The sequence below is a fragment of the Eleutherodactylus coqui genome, chromosome 1 (assembly GCF_035609145.1).
Source record: "Eleutherodactylus coqui strain aEleCoq1 chromosome 1, aEleCoq1.hap1, whole genome shotgun sequence".
In the NCBI taxonomy this organism is placed as follows: domain Eukaryota; kingdom Metazoa; phylum Chordata; class Amphibia; order Anura; family Eleutherodactylidae; genus Eleutherodactylus; species Eleutherodactylus coqui.
Window position 1 is genome coordinate 126,559,293 of NC_089837.1, and position 22,269 is coordinate 126,581,561.

A 22,269-nucleotide genomic window follows, 5' to 3' on the forward strand; every position below is an offset into this window, starting at 1 on the left:
CTGCAGGCTTGCGCCAATTTATTTCCTGCCTGGGAAATCAAATCACTGGTAATACAGCATGCTGAGGGGTAGGGGTAAGCCTAGAGGACGTGGACGTGGACGAGGACGCGGAGGGCCAAGTGAGGGTGTGGGCACAGGCCGAGCTCCTGATCCAGGTGTGTCGCAGCCGACTGCTGCGCGATTAGGAGAGAGGCACGTTTCTGGCGTCCCCACATTCATCGCTCAATTAATGGGTCCACGCGGGAGACCTTTATTAGAAAATGAGCAGTGTGAGCAGGTCCTGTCCTGGATGGCAGAAAGTGCTTCGAGCAAGCTATCATCCACCCACAGTTCTGCGCCGTCCAGTGCTGCAAATCCGAATCCTCTGTCTGCTGCTCCTCCTTCCTCCCAGCCTCCTCACTCCACTACAATGACACCTGCTCAGGAGCGGGAACACTCCCAGGAACTGTTCTCGGGCCCCTGCTTAGATTGGGCAGCAGTGGTTCCTCTCCCACCAGAGGAGTTCATCGTCACTGATGCCCAACCATTCGAAAGTTCCCGGGGTCCGGGGGAAGAGGCTGGGGACTTCCGCCAACTGTCTCAAGAACTTTCTGTGGGTGAGGAGGACGATGACGATGAGACACAGTTGTCTTGCAGTGAGGTAGTAGTAAGGGCAGTAAGTCCAAGGGAGCAGCGCACAGAGGATTCGGAGGAAGAGCAGCAGGACGATGAGGTGACTGACCCCACCTGGTGTGCAACGCCTACTCAGGACAGGTCTTCAGAGGGGGAGGCAAGGGCATCAGCAGGGCAGGTTGCAAGAGGCAGTGCGGTGGCCAGGGGTAGAGGCAGGGCCAGACCGAATAATCCACCAAGTGTTTCCCAAAGCACACCCTCGTGCCATGCCACCCTGCAGAGGCCGAGGTGCTCTAAGGTCTGGCAGTTTTTCACAGAGACGCCTGACGACCGACGAACAGTGGTGTGCAACCTTTGTCGCGCCAAGATCAGCCGGGGAGCCACCACCAACAGCCTCACCACCACCAGCATGCGCAGACATATGATGGCCAAGCACCCCACAAGGTGGGACGAAGGCCGTTCACCGCCTCCGGTTTGCACCGCTGCCTCTCCCCCTGTGCCCCAACCTGCCACTGAGATCCAACCTCCCTCTCAGGACACAGGCACAACCGTCTCATGGCCTGCACCCACACCCTCACCTCCGCTGTCCTCGGCCCCATCCACCAATGTCTCGCACCGCACAGTCCAGCCGTCGCTAGCGCAAGTGTTGGAGCGCAAGCGCAAGTACGCCACCACGCACCCGCACGCTCAATCGTTAACCGTCCACATAGCCAAATTTATCAGCCTTGAGATGCTGCCGTATAGGGTTGTGGAAACGGAGTCCTTCAAAGCTATGATGGTGGCGGCGGCCCCGCGCTACTCAGTTCCCAGTCGCCACTACTTTTCCCGATGTGCCGTCCCAGCCCTGCACGACCACGTCTCCCGCAACATTGTACGCGCCCTCACCAATGCGGTTAGTGGCAAGGTCCACTTAACTACGGACACGTGGACAAGCACAGGCGGGCAGGGCCACTACATCTCCCTGACGGCACATTGGGTGAATTTAGTGGAGGCTGGGACAGAGTCAGAGCCTGGGACCGCTCACGTCCTACCCACCCCCAGAATTGCGGGCCCCAGCTCGGTGGTGGTATCTGCGGCGGTGTATGCTTCTTCCACTAAAGCACCCTCCTCCTCCTCCTCCTCCTCCTCAACCTCTGTCTCGCATTCTAGATGTGTCAGCAGCAGCAGCAGGACGTCGCCAGCAGTCGGTGTCGCGCGGCGTGGCAGCACAGCGGTGGGCAAGTGTCAGCAGGCCGTGCTGAAACTACTCAGCTTAGGAGATAGGAGGCACACGGCCCACGAACTGCTGCAGGGTCTGACAGAGCAGACCGACCGTTGGCTTGCGCCGCTGAGCCTCCAACCGGGCATGGTCGTGTGTGACAACGGCCGTAACCTGGTGGCGGCTCTGCAGCTCGGCAGCCTCACGCACGTGCCATGCCTGGCCCACGTCTTTAATTTGGTGGTTCAGCGCTTTCTGAAAAGCTACCCACGCTTGTCAGACCTGCTCGTAAAGGTGCGCCGGCTCTGCGCACATTTCCGCAAGTCCCACACGGACGCTGCCACCCTGCGCACCCTGCAACATCGCTTTAATCTGCCAGTGCACCGACTGCTGTGCGACGTGCCCACACGGTGGAACTCTACGCTCCACATGTTGGCTAGGCTCTATGAGCAGCGTAGAGCTATAGTGGAATACCAACTTCAACATGGGCGGCGCAGTGGGAGTCAGCCTCCTCAATTCTTTTCAGAAGAGTGGGCCTGGTTGGCAGACATCTGCCAGGTCCTTCGAAACTTTGATCAGTCTACCCAGGTGGTGAGCGTCGATGCTGCAATCATTAGCGTCACCATTCCTCTGCTATGCATCTTGAGAAGTTCCCTGCAAACCATAAAGGCAGCCGCTTTGCGCTCGGAAACAGAGCCGGGGGAAGACAGTATGTCGCTGGATAGTCAGAGCACCCTCCTGTCTATATCTCAGCGCGTTCAGGAGGAGGAGGAGGATGAGGAGGAGGGGGAAGAGACAGCTTGGCCCACTGCTGACCGTACCCATGCTGCTTGCCTGTCATCATTTCAACGTGTATGGCAGGAGGAGGAGGAGGAGGAGGATCCTGAAAGTGATCTTCCTAGTGCGGACAGCCATGTGTTGCGTACAGGTAGCCTGGCACACATGGCTGACTTCATGTTAGGATGCCTTTCTCGTGACCCTCGCATTCAACGCATTCTGGCCACTACGGATTACTGGGTGTACACACTGCTCGACCCACGCTATAAGGAGAACCTTCCCAGTCTCATTCCCGAAGAGGAAAGGGGTTCGAGAGTGTTGCTATACCACAGGACCCTGGCGGACAAGCTGATGGTAAAATTCCCATCCGACAGCGCTAGTGGCAGAAGGCGCAGTTCCGAGGGCCAGGTAGCAGGGGAGGTGCGTAGATCGAGCAGCATGTACAGCCCAGACAGTGCAACAGTCTTTAAGGGCCTGGCCAGCCTTATGGCTCCCCAGCAAGACTGTGTCACCGCTCCCCAGTCAAGGCTGAGTCGGCGGGAGCACTGTAAAAGGATGGTGAGGGAGTAAGTAGCCGATCGCACGACCATCCTCGGTGACGCCTCTGCCCCCTACAACTACTGGGTGTCGAAGCTGGACACGTGGCCTGAACTAGCGCTGTATGCCCTGGAGGTGCTTGCTTGTCCTGCGGCTAGCGTCTTGTCGGAGAGGGTGTTTAGTGCGGCTGGGGGAATCATCACAGATAAGCGTACCCGCCTGTCAACCGACAGTGCCGAGAGGCTAACACTCATCAAGATGAACAAAGCCTGGATTTCCCCAGACTTCTCTTCTCCACCAGCGGACAGCAGCGATACGTAAGCAATACGTAGGCTGCACCCGCGGATGGAAGCTACGTTCTCTCTCACCATCCAAAACGGGGACATTTCTGCTTCATCAATCTGTGTCTAATATTCCTCCTCCTCCTCCTGCTCCTCCTCCTGCTCCTCCTCCTGAAACCTCACGTAATCACGCTGAACAGGCAATTTTTTTTAGGGCCACAAGGCTCACTCATAATTTTTCTAAACAATTTTTAGATGTTTCAATGCTCTGAAAAGCGTTGGAACTTTAACTTGAACCAATTTTTCGTTAAACTGGGCTGCCTCCAGGCCTAGTTACCACTTAAGCCACATTAACCAAAGCGATTAATGGGTTTCACCTGCCCTCTTGGTTGGCCATGGCCAATTTTTTTCAGGTACATTAGTACTGTTGATACAGCAATTTTTGTGGGCCCTCGCCTACAGTGTAATCAAATAAATTTTTAGCCCACCTGCATTAAGCACGACATTACTACCTCAGCTGTGTTGGGCAATGCAATGGGATATTTCTATGTACCGCCGGTGGGTTCCAGGGAGCCACCCATGCTGTGGGTGCACACGGAATTCCTATTGCGGAGTTGTACCTGCCTGTGACTATTTATAAAAAACCGCGGTCTGACTGGGGCGTGCAGACACCTTGACAGAATGAATAGTGTGTGGCACATAGGTTCCCCATTGCTATGCCCACGTGTGCAGCTCCAGATGGAGGTGGCACAGGATTGGATTTCTCATTGTTTCTGTACAGCATTGTGGACTATCAGCCCGCCCCTTTTATGGGGGGGTCGCTGCCTAGCCATGCCAACCCTCTGCAGTGTGTGCCTGCTTTTCCTGTGGCAGACGCACTTATAAATAGACATGAGGGTGGTGTGGCATGAGGGCAGCTGAAGGCTGGGCAGGGACAGTTTGGTGTGCGCTGTGGACACTGGGTCGTGCGGGGGGGGGGGGGGGGGGTTGGGCAGCATGTAACCCAGGAGAAGTGGCAGCGGAGTGTCATGCAGGCAGTGATTGTGCTTTGTTGGAGGTAGTGTGGTGCTTAGCTAAGGTGTGCATTGCTAATGAGGGCTTTTCAGAAGTAAAAGTTGTTGGAGGGGGGGGGCCCACTCTTGCTGCTATTGTGGCTTAATAGTGGAACCTGGGAACTTGAGATGCAGCCCAACATGTAGCCCCTCGCCTGCCCTATCCGTTTCTGTGTCGTTCCCATCACTTTCTTGAATTGCCCAGATTTTCACACATGAAAACCTTAGCGAGCATCGGCGAAATACAAAAATGCTCCGGTCGCCCATTGACTTCAATGGGGTTCGTTACTCGAAACGAACCCTCGAGCATCGCGATAATTTCGTCCCGAGTAACGAGCACCCGAGCATTTTGGTGCTCGCTCATCTCTAGCAGGCATGTCTCATTCCTGTAATGTAAGGAGTTGCATTACAAATCCCCAACACACAGCAGGACTATAAGATCCCGGGGACATCAGGGACTTATCCTGTTCTGGTATCATTTTAAGTGTAAATTAATCACACCATGTCTGTGCTCTCTCTCTTTCTCTCTATATATATTTTAAAAAATATGCCTCTTCGGATCTATTCCCTAGGTTTGAAAGCTCGCTGTAACATAATGTATTTTTGTTATCCATTAAAAGGTATCATATCCACAATATTACTTGGTTTCTCTCACTGAGAACAATCACATTTTGCTCTACTGGCTAACACCGTACCAAACCTTTTTCTTTTTGCCTTTACAGTATGTATGAGGTGCAGAGGCTGCTATTGTATCTGACTAGTGCCTGATCTAGCCTTCCCATTCCTCTGCCACATAGGAGGATACCTATAATATAAATATTCCGGAGCCCTTTTACAAATTTTGCATACGGACATAACTTTCTGCTCTCTCAGCCCTCAAAGAAGCCCCTTCTTAATTTTAATACAGAATCCCTCTCTTTGATTGGTCTTTTATAGCACTTATAGCATTTTATAGCACCTACAATAAACTATTACACATTACAGTGCCAGCCCTTACACATAGCTGCAGAAGGCAACAGCATCGATACAGAAAAATAATGAGTGCCATTATTGCAAAAGGAATTCTACATTTTACCATATCAAGAGTGGAAAATCTCATTACAGAAACAAAAACAGAAATTCAAAGTAGCCATTTCTGATCATCTCGCTTCCCCTAAATAGGCATAAAAAATGTAATTTGTATACACCTTAGAATGATACCAATTAAAACTACAAGTTGTCCTGCAAAAAAACAGGCCCAATACAGCTATGTTGACTCAAAAATAAAAATGCTCTGGTCGATCCACCAATCAGCTTGTCTCATTTTACCTTTTCCGGCCCCTGCCGTATAAGGCATTGCGACCACCACACTACTCCACCATTATGATCATCCCACCAGTGATCTCCATCATCCTCCAGCTCTCCTCCATCCCCCCCTTCTTTTTACTATCCTACATAGGTCTATCCTTTTTCCCCATTCTCCAACTCTCTCCTGCAAAGTTTACCACTGCCACCCACCTATGGCTAACAGCTTTCTTCCCTACCTTGTGTCTAGCCCCCACTTGCCCAGTTGTACCCTATCAGGTATTTTATATCCTTTCTGTGCTTATCTCTTATCCTCACTCTCTTTCTTCAGACATCCCTGTATTCTTTCCTGGCCGTTGGGACCTCACGTTCATCAGTTCCCTTACTACTCATTATAACAATATAAAATATACACCCGCCAGGGTGATACTTCATCAGCTTTATCCAATTAGTTATACAAGTAATATAATGCAACTGTTGCTCATTTTTTTTTGTATCCACCCCTTTTTCCCTCTTGTTTGGAGCATTCCAATGAAACGTTGGATACAAAATTGCACTATGACACACTAGATGCCCACATTCATTCCATTCACTGATGTGCACTCCACCGATATAGTCGGATCAGTTTTATAGTGACAATTTTGGAAATTTCTTGTTTTATGTACTGTTTGACATTGTAATTTCATTCCTGTGGTGTTCTGCCTCTTCCTACATTACTGCCAGTTTAACCAGTTTTATCTGATCTTATACTGCAGTTTAGCTGTTAGCCTGGGTTCACACACACCGGAATCCTGGCAGAAATCTTGCGGTTTGGCTGCAGTGAAAAAAACGATCTACAATTTTAAAAAAGTGACATTTTCGGGAGGGTTTTTGCAATTTTAACGTGACTAACCAATGAAGTTTTTAAAAAGTTTAGTTACTAATTGTGTTTTGCAGGACTAAGTTAGTGTGGTTTATACCCAAATACAACGCCAACACACAAGTACATATTCACCATATATATTTAGCCCATATTCACCATTTGTTTAAATTGCCTCTACAGGTTTACATGACCCCATGCGATGGGTGAACGTTCCTGAACTGGATGAAAGGTCTTTCATCTAATGGCCAGATGCACCGTATACATAAAGTACTAGAGGCTATCGGACAAACATGTAAAACATGGCTGCCTTTTTTCGGAGGTGATGCCAATCTGTCATTGGTTGGTTTTGATCAATTTTAGACTGATGTGCAATTTGTGACTTGGCTCCACAAAAAATCCCTTCGCTGAATGTACATATCAGGCACTAGGCAGGAATGGGTCAGCTATGTACATGTCAGACGGCAGTCATCTGTATGGATAAAATAACGACTAGCGCCATCGTGCTTCATACCCAAATACGACACTGACACACAAGTAAATGTTCACGATGTGAATTTCTTCCAGTACTTTGTCATTACACTGATGAATTGCTTCATATGCCGAATAATACTATTACTGAGAACTTTATTGGTCAGTGTGTTCAACCGGCTCTCTTGCTTCCAGAGACCTTTTCCTGCCTTCTGGGCCTTGACTTCAGCCCTCAGTAGTCTTTTGTAAAATGCTAAGTGGTGTCCTGGTCCCTGATGTACACCCCGAATATGAGCTGTTCTTCCAAGGCCTTCCTTTAATAGCACCACATTCAGACAGTCATTGAAGAAACCTCCCTGTGAAGAGGCCAAAAAGTTAGAATAGTCCTTATTTAAATAAAGTTAATAATCTTAGAGATGGTTATTATTGGGGAAATGAAGTGAAAGGAAAAGGATCAGAAACAAAGTTTTCTGCCAATTCTATGAGGTTAACATGGTTACTGTAGACAGCACTCCGAAAAGAAGAAACACGTGACCATTATTGCAGCTTGGGCTGCAGAGAAGTAAGATGTTTGGAGGTATAAGCCCCATTCACATGATTAGAGGGCCGCATAGAAATGTCTCTCCCAGCGTCCCGGCTCCACTCTGCGCATGCGCTGGCTAGTCAGAGTCGGAGCCACGGGAGAGGTGAGCACCGTGCTGGTCCCTGCAGGGGATCCGACCCGGCCGTCTGCAGGCGGCCTTACTTGTTACACTTCCATGGACGTGGACTCTTACAGTCTCCTATAGGTTGTGGTTGACTTTTCTCGCAATAATGGACTAGATGTTTACAATAACTTGTTTTTATTGATTTTCAGGTTATAAATAAATTAAAAACCATGTAGAAATAATTACATTTTATTTATATATTTTAGTATTGTTACATAATAAAGAACTATAGGAAGTTTTCAGTCTTAATTGACGATGCAACCTCCTCTCGTACCGGTCTTCTCACAACTAAAACAAAAGCTACTGAGCTGTTAAGTTGCAGGGGGGAGCGGGGAAGTAAGTGATTCTCAGAAATGTAGAAAGGGGAGGGGTCTGTGAGACTCCATGTTCACAGTTAAAGGTTAAGATGCTCCAGATCGGCCCCACTCAACAGGGCTAATCCATGGGCAGATTCTCCGACACAGATTCTGCATCCACAATGCACATATCAAATTTTGTTGTTTTTGAACTAAGGCTGTATTTCCACTGTCGAGTTCGAGAAAAGCTGACCGACGTTGCACTGGTAAGACTGTGATTTTTCAGCAACTTTGATGCATTTCAACTTCAAAAACTCATTACATCACAAATAGTTAAAATGGAAAAAACAAAACATCGCACTTGCATGCAAATTGCGTGACATGAGAATGCAATGCGATTTTTTTCCTGCACCCATAGGAAATAATGGGTGCTTTTTGTAAAATAATCACCCGAAAATAGGCCATACTGCAAAAGAAGTCCATTAAAGAAACAAAAAAATGGAGTTCATATTCGTGCACATTCTCGACCCATGTGTATAAGCCATAACTGAGCAAAAAGTTGTAATTCTCCCATGTTTTATGGAAATAACGACATTCACCCCACGCTTCAGGTGATACTTCTGGAAAGTAGACTATACTGGCAATCAAGAAAAACAGGTTAATGAAGGTCCATTGTTTACAGCGATATGATAATCTTATGTCGTTCATGTGTAGAAATGACAAAGGTCTCTGTCCGGGAACCAAATATAGACTAACAGAGCCGTGAATCTGCCGTATGTGTAAAGTTACAAGTTAGGATGAACTGAAACTTAAAGGGATCTGCCAGCAGTTCTGCAGTTTGTACTACCGTGTTTCCCCGAAAATAAGACAGTGTCTTATATTAACTTTTGTTCAAAAAGGTTTAACTTTTTTACATGTATAGCTGCCTGGACACTATTTAAATTGACTTTTTAAATGAACTGTTAGCAGGGTTTAATTTTGGAGTAGGGCTTATATTTCAAGCATCCTCAAAAAGCCTGAAAAATCATTTTGCATCTTCAAAAATTCTGGAAAATCATGCTATGTCTTATTTTCAGGGTATGTCTTATTTTCAGGGAAACAGGGTAGTTAGGGGATTAGGCAGTACTTACCTCTATCCTTGCTTTTAGTATCTCCAGCAGTCGGAAAACAGTCTGATGCCACCGCCACTAGTGTTCTGGGGATGAGACTTCTCACTCAAGGGCTTGCCTCTCTCCAATGAGCTGCTCCAGAGCACTGATTGACAGCTACAGCATTCAACCAATAGACTGCTACTGCTGTCAATCAGAACCCGACAACCATTTGGCCAACATCTATTCTACTCGACTGCCCCCAAGAACATGCACATCCGACTGAGCACGCTTGGGTTTTTAAATGGGAGGGGAATAATCCCTACATGCCCCTTAGAAATCCTTCAACATCCTCAATTCAATTCTTCAACGTTTGAGGTGAATTGGAACACCCCAATACACATCAGATAGTCGGCCACTTTCACCAACTACGTGCGATGGGCACCTTTTTGGTTTTTCACACAATAGGGTGACTAGTAAATGTGATCATCACAGTTAGGCCGCTTTCACACACAGGAAAAAAAATCGCGACATGCTCTATATTGTTGTGTTTTTTGCTTTTTTTGTAGCCCATGTTTCCCTATGAAGCCTTTGTTTTTGTTGCATTGCAACACCCAAAGTCACAGTTTTCATGCGATGTGACTTTAACATTCTAAAATAAGCCCTCCCCTTAAATTAGGCCGTAGTTGTACCCCCAAAAAAAAAGGAAATACTTACCTAAAAGGCTCAGTCCGGGTCCTCCCGCTGTTCCACCAGGCATCCTGCAGATTCATAAATCCCGCCTCCAAGAAGTGATGGCTCTGATTGGTTCCTCCGGCGCTGCTCAGCCAATCAATGTGGCGCTGGATGAACCAATGCGATGGCTAGCTGACTGGCTAAGCAGCGGTTGAAGAACCAATCAGAGCTATTGCTTCCTGGAGGCGGGCTTTATGAATTGCGCAACCAGGAAGTGATCGTCTGTGGGCGGCCAAGGACTGCAGGACATGAGCTGGAGCTCCGGAGAGCAGCAGGAGAACCTAGACCGAGCCTTTTAGGCAAGTATTCCCTTTTTTTTTTTTGGAGTGCAGGTAGGGCTTAATTTCGGGGCAGGGCTTAACTTTCACACGATTTTATCACAGACAGCAGCGATGTGATGCGCGATTTTTCACCAAAAAAAAATGTATTGCTGACACTACAAAATCGCTAGGACAAAGCTGTGATATCGCAGTGATTTTGCAGCGGCGATATCACTGTTGCCCGTGTGAAAGAGGCCTTAGCAGACAATTCACTCTTTGTACTTTGCAAGAAACCTGGACCAATTGCCACCTGCTGGTCGTCTGCAGTATGGCATGCATTATTGAGTGGTCTACTGGTGAGAGCATGGATGTTGGCCATACAAGTAATATTAAGACTCTTACCCTGTTGATGAAGATAAAGCAGTCTAGCACGGAGTCTTCTCGGTTCAGTAACTGAAACCAGAGCCTTTGTGAGGTCTGAAGATTATTCTGCAACCAAATCCTGCCGTCCTGCGTTAATTCTACCCCAGCAAGTCGGACCAGTAGGCTGCCCTGTCCGTGCCCTGCGGAGGTGAAAAAGAATTCAGTTGACGCTTTGGTTATGTCGTGTCACACAAAAGCCGTTCTCCTCTAATTAAGGCAATTACATGAAAAGTAATCTAATCTTAACAGAATAACCCAGAGGTTTATTTTGCGGTAATTGCTGCATGCCCATCATGAATAACTGCTACCTGGCACAGCGCTGACAGCCAGAACACTACTTAGGTTGCAAGTCTTAGGACCCATTCACATTTGCATCCAGTCTCTAGTGTAATTTCCATTGTTGGCTCAGTCTTGGGGGCCGAACAACAAAACTACTATAACTGTGCCGGGCCACAACAGCACCACATGGCCGCCAGTGGCTATATTGAGTCCTGTCCGGCCAAAATCCGAATAACTCTGCAGCGCCACCTAGTGGATGGCAGCATTCCTTCAAATCAATGTACAACTCTTTAACAAGTCTGTAAAACAGTGATTGGGAATAGGTTTTCTGTCTTGGTTTCCTATTCCTAATCACTGTTTTACAGACTTGTTAAAGAGTCGCACATTGATCTGAAGGAATGCTGCAATCTGATAGCTGGCTATATTGCATTACATGGTTACTGAAGCCTTTGTGTAGGATATCAGTATCTACTACCAGAATATAAAATATACTTACATCTCTTCTGGAAGGATCGCAGGAGAGGCAGGCTGATCGGAACGTGATCAATTTCTATTGCTTCTTCAGTCACACAGACTACTTTCCCACGCAGTTTAACGTTCCTCTTTAGGAATTGTTCTGGGATGTCTTTAGCGCTTGTAAATTTGGTTAACTGGTAGAAGTTTACAAATCCAAAAACAAAAGTAAGTGAAAAAATTGGGGAATCCGGAGCAGGCATCCACCTCCGGATTCCGCAACAAATACTGCCCATAACATGCTACTGAAAACCACTTTTTCCTCTACACGAGCAGAAATCAATCACAATTGAAAAAAAAAACCGCAACATGTTCTATTTTTGCACGGATTTAGCGCAGACGGCTTCAATTGAAGCCAATCTGGATGGGCACAGGCCCGTATTCCGTCGCAGGATTCCGCATGCGGAATCCGACACGCCCGTGTGCAGCCGGCCTTACATGGAATTACTAGTAAGTATAATCAGATTGTGTAACAATCTAACTAAATGATAACACACAAACAATTGTACTATTCATGTCTTTTATCGAGCACATTTATTAAACAACCACAGCGCAGGGATAAAAAGTAAGTTCACCTCTGTGTTAATAACTTCTCCAAAAGCTAGTTGGGAAAGGTGTTTCAATTAAAGAGAAAAGACTGGAAGTGTGGGTATCACAGGAGCTTTGCTCATTAAATAAAGGCACACAAAGCCTGGTTACTGACAAATCTGTTTTTCTAAAAAAAAAAGGTAAGTGTGAATCATATCCTGATGCAAGCAACTTGCAGAAGACTTCAGAAGAAGTGTTTTAGGAATGCATGAAGTTGAAAAAAATGGCAAAAAGCATTTCTAAAGATCTTGATGTACCAATCCACAGTTAGACAAATTATCTACAAATGGAGGAAATTCAGGACTGTTCTACTCTCTGTAGGAATGGGAGTCCTGCTAAGATCCCTCCAGGAGCTCAATTGGCAATCCTGAAGAGGTGAGAAAGAAAAATCAAAGGGTAACAGCAAAATACATACAGAAGACTACAAACTTCAAGAACCTCTGTTATTGGGGTATTCCTATCTCAGGAATCCTATTTCAATGTGTTTGAAATTGCAAAGCAATACATTCACCCATAAGTTGTTCATTTCCAAAATGTTCTGTTCTCCAGATATTGATTCCTCTGTCCTCGGGTTGTTTACTGCTTGTTGTCAAGGAAACAGACCAGCTCTTCTATGGAAAGAAATAGTAGAGTACAATGTAGCTGGTGCCTGGGGTAAAAGCTAGTTCGAATGCGCTCCTGAGATCCCAGCCATCAGATTTGGATGAAAGAAGTATGCAAGTGTTGGCCTCCTCTACTACTTCTTTCCATAGTAGAGGTGGTGTGTTTGCTTGGCAGCAAGAAGCTAACCACAGGACAAAGGAATCAAAATTTGAAATATCTGGAGAATGGAGCATGTCGGAAATCAACATCTAATGGGTGAGTGCATTGTTTTGCAATTTGAAACACATTGAAATAGAATTCCCGAGTCAGAAATACCTCTTTAATGTGTCCACTATTAGAAAAACACTGAAGAAGAATGGTGTTCATGTAAGGTCACCACAAACAAAAACAAAAAAAACCACTGCGGTCGGTCTCAAATTTTCCCAAGACCAGAAGTGTCTGACGCGAATAGCGAAATGGCACCCCCACCTGCCCCCCCAAAAATAGTATTATTTCACTGACGTCAACGAAAAAAAAGTTTACTATAAACTAATAATACAATAAAACAATTACAATAATCTAAATATATATTTTGTAGTCATTAATACTAGAACAATTCATTACATAAATATGGCCCCATAACCAAGCTCAGTACATAATTACAGCACCAGAACCAAGATCAGTAAAAGGATAAACTGTAAAGTCAAGTCAGCCTCTACTATTTAAGATTGTATTTCCTAATATCACTTGAGCAGAAGCCTCCGTGCTGACCTCCCATGTAGTGGCCGATGCTTGTAACTGCAGGCCACTACACAGAGGTTGGCGCGGAGGCTTCTGCTCCAACCTCTGTTATTGCGGCACTGACAGCATGCGCCCTCTCAGCTGATCGGTCAGGGTCCTGAGCGGTGGATCCCAGGCGATCAACTGTTGATGACCTATCCTGATGGTGTTATCAACAGTGTTTCAGCGGAAAACCCCTTTAACTTGAAATTCGGCCATAGAGGATCATCTGGCTATACTGGTCGCCAACTCGCCCTAAACAGGCTGTGGCTAAATTGTCAACCCCTCTGCAGTAGGGAAGGGGCGCTACCTGAGGGTTTTCACGACGAGCCGATATAAGTCGTCCTCATCTGCAGGGGGGGGGGGGGGGGGAGGATGGAAGAGCCAGAAGCAGGAACTGAGCTTCCGCCCCCTCTCTGCCTCCTCTCCGCCCCTCTGCACTATTTGCAATGGGGAGAGGCGGGACAGGGGTGGGGCTAATTCGCGGACCTTAGCCCCGCCCCACCTCCTCTCATTGCAAATAGTGCAGAGGGGCGGAGAGGAGGCAGAGAGGGGGAGGGAGCTCAGTTCCTGCTTCTGGCTCTTCCATCCTACCCCCCCCTGCAGAGAGAGACAACGTATATCGGCTCGGCGTGAAAACCGAGCCGATATACGTTCGTGTGAATGCACCCTGAGGTAGAGTGCTCGACTCACCTCACAGTTGGGGTAACTCTGCCCGAGACCACCTAGATTTTGCTTCTAGGAAAATGTTCTAGGGACAAAAGTAGAAGTTTTTCGAAAAAAGTCCACCCCTATACTTGAAAAAGTTAGAACCAGCACTAAAGCCTCATACCATCCATCTCCATGCTTTCCTGCCTCAGACTCTGGATGTCTTATGATCATTGAAGGAACATGGAATTCTAATGTGCATCAAATCATTTTACAGGAGAATCTAAGGGCAGCTGTCCAGGACCTCAAGCTGAAGAGACGTTGGGTGAAGTACCAAGACGATGATTCAAAGCAGAGAAGTACATCAACTGAAGAATGTTTGAAAAAAAAGATTTGGGTTTTCAATGGCTAAGTCAGCAAGTGGCATTACCTGAAGAGGCCTATGCATGCAAGGCATCCCAGAAATATTGATGAACTGTAAAACATTCGCAGGAATGAATGGTCAAAATTCCTCCTCAAATGTTGTGTAAATCTTGTTTGCAGCTACAGGAGATGTTTGCTGCGGGGGATTGCTGTTAAGGGGCATCCACAGGTTTTTAATTTCAAGGTTCACTTACTTTTTCTCCCTGCAATGTGGATGTTTACGCTATGTGCTCAATGAAATACATGACTGGTATAACTGTTTGTGTGTTATTAGTTTTGACTGAGCTTCTGTTAATTGAGATTAAGATAACAATCAGACCACATTTTTAGTAGAAATGAGTTCAAATAATTAGGCTACAAATATATTACACATCTATTTCGTTAAAGCCGATAATATACACTCATTGTAAAAAAAAATCAGGCACCTAGGAGTTGTCAGAATCGATACTTCTATGTGTGATTGTAACATTGATATAAGTAAGTGATTATGGTATCAGAGCAAAGGGATAATTTATTGTGGAAAACTGACCCCTTGAAGGGAGGCTCTAGGACCCTGTTGTACCGCTTCTAGCTTGTATACAAGATGTGATACGGGGGAGCATGGAGGCTCTAGTAGCCTGTTGTACCGCCTCTAGCTTGGATACAAGATGTGATACAGGCAGGCATGGAGGCTCTAGTACCCTGTTGTACCGCCTCTAGCTTGGATACAAGATGTGATACAGGCAGGCATGGAGGCTCTAGTACCCTGTTGTACCTCCTCTAGTTGGGATACAAGATGTGATACGGGCGGGCATGGAGGCTCTAGTACACTGTTGTACCACCTCTAGCTTGGATACAAGATATGATACATAAGGGCATGGAGGCTCTAGTACCCTGCTGTATCGTCACAAGCAGAAGAAGTCACTACAAAGAAGTAGCCTCTGAGAGCCTTTTTTAGGGGCAAGGAGGGAACCACTTTTAGTGCCTAAGGCGGGTTTAACACGGCTGTATAAAAAAATCATGAATGGTGTCATTCACACGAGCGAAGTTTTCCTGCATGGCACAGCGATGCGATGCAGGAAACACATTGCAGCATGTCCTGTCTTTCTGCCATATCGCCCACTGTTTTCAATGGGGCCAGCAGCAGCACCAGCCCCACTGACAGCAATGGGAGAACTCTGCGATCCTCTGCGGCTGTGACAGAGGCGCCGGGGATTCCCTTCATCCCTGCAATGATGTGAGGCCGTTTTCCCATGAAATATGCTTCGCATCTACAGAGCTTTCACATGATGACGACTGTGGTATCAGGCCGTGATTCATAGCCCGATACTGCCCTCGCCAGGGTGAAACTAGACTAAGGTGGCAAGACCATTCCTCTAAACACGACACAACTCTGGCACATCTGCCTGAGATGTAACTGCATGCTGAGGTTTACAGCCAAACAACTCCTAGGTGCTTGTTTCTTTATAGTGTATTTCCTTAGTACATCTGTATTTTAGAACGGTTCCAATGTAGAACTTGAACATAAATACATGGGCCATTCTTACCAGTCTGATGCTCCTTGCACACACAACGATGCCAGCTATTGCCAACCCTGTGCTGATGTTCTGCAAAAGCAAATGTTAGCCTTGAGTATAAACATGTAACATAGTGTGTTAGGCCGAAAGGAGAGAAGGTCCATCTACTTCAGTCTGTTTCCACCCCCTTGTTGATCCAGAAGAAAGCAAAAAAAAACACAATGAGGTAGAAGTCAATTAGCCCATTTGGGGGAAAAATTATAGCGCATTACACTATAATAACACATAGGTGGAACAATTCTGAAACTCACACATTACATTCCACTTCTGAAGAGGGCACACTTGAAGTGCGATCATTTTACATACCACCTCCTACATTGGCCCTATGGAGAATGTTTATATGACCTCATGTAATAAACCAAACCCTGAACAAAGCGGTGTTATCGCCATATTGTTTTATGACTTATCATATACACTGATCCCATGTTGAAATGCCCAGTAGTAATAGAGTCCCTGCATTGGCCCCAGTAGTAATAATGACCCTTATATTGGCCCCAGCAATAATAGTGACTCCCAAAGTAGCCCCAGTAGTATTAGTGACCCCTATATTGGCCCCAGCAATATCAGTCACTCCTGCATTGGCCCGAGGAGTAATAGTGACTAGAGATGAGGGAACGTACTCGTTTCGAGTAATTACTCGATCGAGTACCGCCATTTTCGAGTACTTCAGTACTCGAGTGAAAAGTACTCGGGGGCGCCGTGGGTGAGTGGGGGGTAGCAGCGGGAAACGGGGGAGCCCTCTCTCTCTCCCTCTCCCCCCCACTCCCCGCTGCAACCGGAAGTACTCGAAAATCGCGGTATTCGGGCGAAAAAGGGGCTTGGCCAAGCACGTTCGCTCATCTCTAATAGTGACCTCTGCATTGGCCCTAGTAGTAATAGGGACCCCTGCATTGGCCCTAGTAGTAATAGGGACCCCTGCATTGGCCCCAGTAGTAATAGGGACCCCTGCATTGGCCCCAGTAGTAATAGGGACCCCTGCATTGGCCCCAGTAGTAATAGGGACCCCTGCATTGGCCCCAGTAGTAATAGGGACCCCTGCATTGGCCCCATTAGTAATAGGGACCCTGCATTGGCCCCAGTAGTAATAGGGACCCCTGCATTGGCCACAGTAGTAATAGTGACCCCTGCGTTGGCCACAGTAGTAATAGTGACCCCTGCATTGGCCACAGTAGTAATAGTGACCCCTATATTGGCCCCAGTAGTAATAGTGACCCTCAAAGTATCCCCAGTAGTAATAGGTCCTCCAAAGTGGCCCCAGTAGTAATACTGACCCCAAAAGTGACCCCTGTAATAATAGTGACTCCCAAAGTGGTCCCAGTAGTAATAGTGACCCCTACATTGGCCCCAGTAGTAATGGTGACCCCTGCATTGGCCCCAGTAGTATTAGTGACCCCTGCATCGGCCCCAGTTGCAATGGTGACCGCCTACATTGGCCCCAGTTGTAATGCTGATCCTTGCATTGGCCCCAGTAGTAATGGTGACCCCTGCATTGTCCCCAGTAGTAATGGTGACCCCCGCATTGGGCCCAGTAGTAATAGTGACCTCTGCATTGGCCCTAGTAGTAATAGGGACCCCTGCATTGGCCCCAGTAGTAATAGGGACCCCTATATTGGCCCCAGTAGTAATAGGGACCCCTGCATTGGCCCCATTAGTAATATGGACCCCTGCATTGGCCCCAGTAGTAATAGGGACCCCTGCATTGGCCACAGTAGTAATAGTGACCCCTGCATTGGCCACAGTAGTAATAGTGACCCCTATATTGGCCCCAGTAGTAATAGTGACCCTCAAAGTATCCCCAGTAGTAATAGGTCCTCCAAAGTGGCCCCAGTAGTAATACTGACCCCAAAAGTGACCCCTGTAATAATAGTGACTCCCAAAGTGGTCCCAGTAGTAATAGTGACCCCTGCCTTGGCCCCAGTAGTAATGGTGACCCCTGCATTGGCCCCAGTAGTATTAGTGACCCCTGCATTGGCCCCAGTTGCAATGGTGACCGCCTACATTGGCCCCAGTTGTAATGCTGATCCTTGCATTGGCCCCAGTAGTAATGGTGACCCCTGCATTGTCCCCAGTAGTAACGGTGACCCCCGCATTGGGCCCAGTAGTAATAGTGACCCCTGCATTGGCTCCAGTAGTAATAGTGACCCCTGCATTGGCTCCAGTAGTAATAGTGACCCCTGCATCGGGCCCAGTAGTAATGGTGACCCCTGCATTGGGCCCAGTAGTAATAGTGTCCCCTGCATTGGCTCCAGAAGTAATAGTGACCCCTGCATTGGCTCCAGAAGTAATAGTGACCCCTGCATCCCTACAAACTTTCCACCTGCAGCTCCAGTTCAGTGACAGACGCTGCTGAGTCTGTGACCACTGACCTCTCACTTCGCCGTGTGTGCTGGTACAGAACGGTGCACGCAGACGCCAGGGAGGAGGCACACCTCAACGGTGACAGACTCTGCACTGCTGCTGCCGGACAGGTGCTGCAGGCAGGGTGAGTACAGTTCCTGTTAGGTTTGACGCACAGCGTGCGGGCCTTATGTCTGACATGTGTGCTCTAGATGGTCAATTAGCCTCCTGGACATAAAAGCAGCTGATCAACAGGACACATTCCACCTATTCTAGATTGCCTGCTGGAAGATGATCTCGTGGACTACCTGGAAGCAGGGTTGCCACCTTACTCATGCAAAAATAACGGGGAAGGTAAATAAAATTTAAAAGGCGTGGTTTGGGGGTGTGGCTTAACAGAAACTGTGATTTTATTCTTTTGCAGCACAGTTCCTGTGTACAACTATCCTAAATATATGTGAGAGGTCATTGGCACCCGCCTCCCAGTAGTGCACCGCCCTTGTGACAAACCCACCCGCAAGCTTCCCACAAAGCCACAGGAAACACGTCGTTGGCACTGTTCTAACTGGGAGAGCAGAGCATGAAGCGACACGTGACCCAGTCCCTCTCGGACAGCGCGTAGAGGTCAGTTTGTCTGTAATATGGGACACTTCGGCTGCCTGTCCTCATGGGGGCAGTATCTCAGTCACAGCCATATCTACATTCTGCGTGCCGCCTTCTCCAATGTTGGCGACTGTGTATGAGGGAGAAGAGAGATGCCCGGCTACACCTGAAGGATGGCACTGCAGCATGCTGACCCCCATATGACACATCACTATGGTGATCCCCCTGACACAATATGCGCTACGGCGAATGCACACGGCCGGATTTGGATTCCGGAATCCACAGTGGACAACCGCCTCTGGGTTCCGCAGCAAATACCGCCCACAGCATGCAATGCAGCAATGATTCTTTATGCACACGAGCCGAAACCAATTGCGGTCCCTTTGCAGATGAAAATCGCAGCATGCTCCATGTTCCTGCGGATTCCGCACAGACTGCTTCTGTTAAAGGCAAAGGAAGATGTCCGACCCGCGGCCCGTCTACGATTGACATTACAGACAGGCTGTGGATTCCGTGGGATTTAAAAAAAAACTGCACTGCGCATATCCAATGGTGAGCCGTGCGGACGATCCGCAGTGCAGAAAGTAAAAAAACGAAAGCAGGTACGCGCAGACGCTGCTGTTGCCAAAGCGGATTCCGCATGTGTAACCCGCCTCGCCCGTGTGCAGGCGGCCCAAGGGTCCATTCAGGGTCTCCAGCATGGCAGGAGAGAAACGGAAATAAAATGGAAAAAAAACGGATCCTTGCTTTATCCCCATAGATTTTAATGGGGTTTCAAAATGTAAAAAAATAGAGCAAATGGAAAAGCTTCAGACAAAGAATGGAAGTCAAGCAGAACGGATTCAAGCGTAAGCCTTTCCTTTTTCTAAATCATTGATTACAATGGGAAGAAACGGACTGCGCAATTCCGTCTAAAAAAAGGGAAACCTAACGGAACAGAAGTAAACGCAAGCCTTTCGTTTTTGCGGAGGTGGGGGGGGGGGGGGGGGGGGGGGTTAAAGTCCAACAAAATCAGTGGGGAGAATAACAGATCCATTTTATTTCAGCTTGGCCGGGTTCACATTGGCGCTGGAACTTCCGTTCGGCGGTTCCGTCGCAGATCCGGCACAAAATACCAGGAGAAATAGTGCGGCATGCAGCGCTTTTCCTACCGACCCGTCGGCTGATACGGAAAGGACCCCCTTATAGTCAATGGAGTCCGTTCACTTCTGTTATAAGACGGATCCGTTTGGCCAGGAGATTCTTGGTCTCCAAACGGAGCAGAAAACCGTAACCGCCAGCGCAGATATGAAAGCAGCCTTTGTCGCCTCCAAAAACGGAGCAGAGAGGCGCGAACCCTGAGCCGCCCCTAACGCAGGTGTGAAGGCTGCCCTAGCTTCCCATCACATCTCCCCATACAGACACAAGTATGACCCCACAACCTGCAGAACGAGGGTCCTACCCGGACTACATACAAGTGCTCATCAAGCAGGCGGGACGCCTTGCTGATCACGTTATCTGCGGCCTCTCCGTCACCGGGCGCCATGTTCACACAGCAAAACAGGCAGAATCTTGTCTTACACTTCATGTGCAGCAGGTGGCAGCAGAGTCCTGTCCACGTATAATACATGATGACGGGAACCTGCGTTACATCTTACGTACACTAGAGGGCAGCAGTACAACGATAACCGCGCCCGAATAGAATGAAGTAGAGCCGGCGGAGGTGATTACACATCGTGTCCTGTAGGGGGCAGCAATATACTGTTCCGCGTCCAGAGACATCACGGAATGATTACGGCAGCTCTGGCTAGTAATGAGCTGCAGAATGAGGACTCTGCACAAGTTGTGGTGGGTTAGCACTAGTTTTTGCGTTTGGGAAACATGGTACAACTTCCTGACTTTTTGGTGAAATTTATGAACAGGTGCACCGATGCTTTATCCTTATGCCCCTTTGGTCAACTATCATTAATATAAAAACTTTTCCAGCCGTTACAAAATAAAAAAAACCCAGATACTACCTCTCATCGCCCCCTGATAGGAGCGGCTTGCACTGCCCCAGGGCGATGGCCAGGTGGAAGCACATAACCGCCGTGGCCGTTCTTTGATGGCAAGAATAGCGCTGCAAGCGATCCAAATCCAGTGGAAGACAAAAAAAAAACAGGCTAGTTTCACGCGGCAGAGTGCGAGATCAGGCCATCAAACTTGTCTAGATTTTGCGCACGTGGGATGTCCCCGCAGACGCGAGGCGTTTGTGTCTCACTGCAGCCCCCCTCACTCCAGCACAGCTGCAATCCTACGGCGGAGGATAGGCAAGTGGTTCCCAATGTTTTCAATGGGAACCCTCGACTTGCACTCGCACGCCTTGTGACACGTTCTCTGGCCCCATTGAACTCATGTATATGACCCCATATAAAAGAATGGGGTTTATATATTCGTGCTTCTCACAATGCGCAAAACTTACGCGATTCAGCCGTGTGAAAGCGGTCTAAGTGTTCATTCACACGGCCGTATTGTGGTCCATAAATACACAGCATATTCACTTTTGGAAATATGCCGCTTCCCTGCATTCTTCTGCCTGTCGGCATTATTTTATTTTACACGCGTAAAAATAACCGCCAGAAATCCCATTAATCTTGAATATTTACTAGAGATGAGCGAACGCGTTCGTCCGAGCTTGATATTCGTGCGAATATTAGGGTGTTCGGGATGTTCGTTATTCGTGACGAACACCATGCGGTGTTCTGGTTACTTTCACTTCCTTCCCTGAGACGTTAGCGCGCTTTTCTGGCCAATTGAAAGACAGGGAAGGCATTACAACTTCCCCCTGCAACGTTTAAGCCCTATACCACCCCCCTGCTGTGAGTGGCTGGCGAGATCAGGTGTTCGCCTAATATAAAAGTCGGCCCCTCCCGCGGTTCGCCTCAGATGCAGTGTGAGTTAGATGAGGGACAGTGCTGTTTATACCGGAGCTGCTGTAGGGAAAGAATTGGTAGTTAGTGTAGGCTTCAAGACCCCCCAAAGGTCCTTATTAGGGCCACTGATAGCTGTGTGTTGGCTGCTGTTAGCAGTGGGATTTTTTTTTCTCTCAAAATCGCCTCTGCAGACCGTTGCACCTGGCATTAGGGACAGAAGTGCTGCATAGGCAGGGAGAGTGTTAGGAGTGAGTGTAGCCTTCAAGAACCTCAACGGTCCTTTCTAGGGCCATATTTATCCGTGTGCAGTACTGTCCAGGCTGCTGTTAGCTGTGCTGCATTTTTTTTGGGCTTCTCAAAATCGCCTCTGCAGAGCATTCCACCCTCCATTGATACTGCAGGGAAAGAATTGTGTAGGCAGGGCCACAACACAGTTATTATTCATAGAATATACGCAGTGCTGCCTTTTGGTGGGAAAAAACTGAAAAC

General features: G+C 47.8%; 1 protein-coding gene across 1 annotated transcript; it reads right to left on the minus strand.

Moving 5' to 3' along the window:
- Nucleotides 1-4,832: 4,832 nt before the first annotated feature.
- Nucleotides 4,833-20,438, minus strand: C1H3orf33 (chromosome 1 C3orf33 homolog). Its single transcript, XM_066600158.1, has 5 exons — nucleotides 20,331-20,438; nucleotides 15,920-15,979; nucleotides 11,356-11,509; nucleotides 10,560-10,720; nucleotides 4,833-7,427 (listed from the first exon to the last, which is right to left on the minus strand). Exons 1-5 carry the CDS (start codon nucleotides 20,412-20,414, stop codon nucleotides 7,146-7,148), a joined length of 741 nt encoding a protein of 246 aa, XP_066456255.1. The 5' UTR covers nucleotides 20,415-20,438; the 3' UTR covers nucleotides 4,833-7,145.
- Between the last annotated feature and the right edge of the window lie 1,831 nt (nucleotides 20,439-22,269).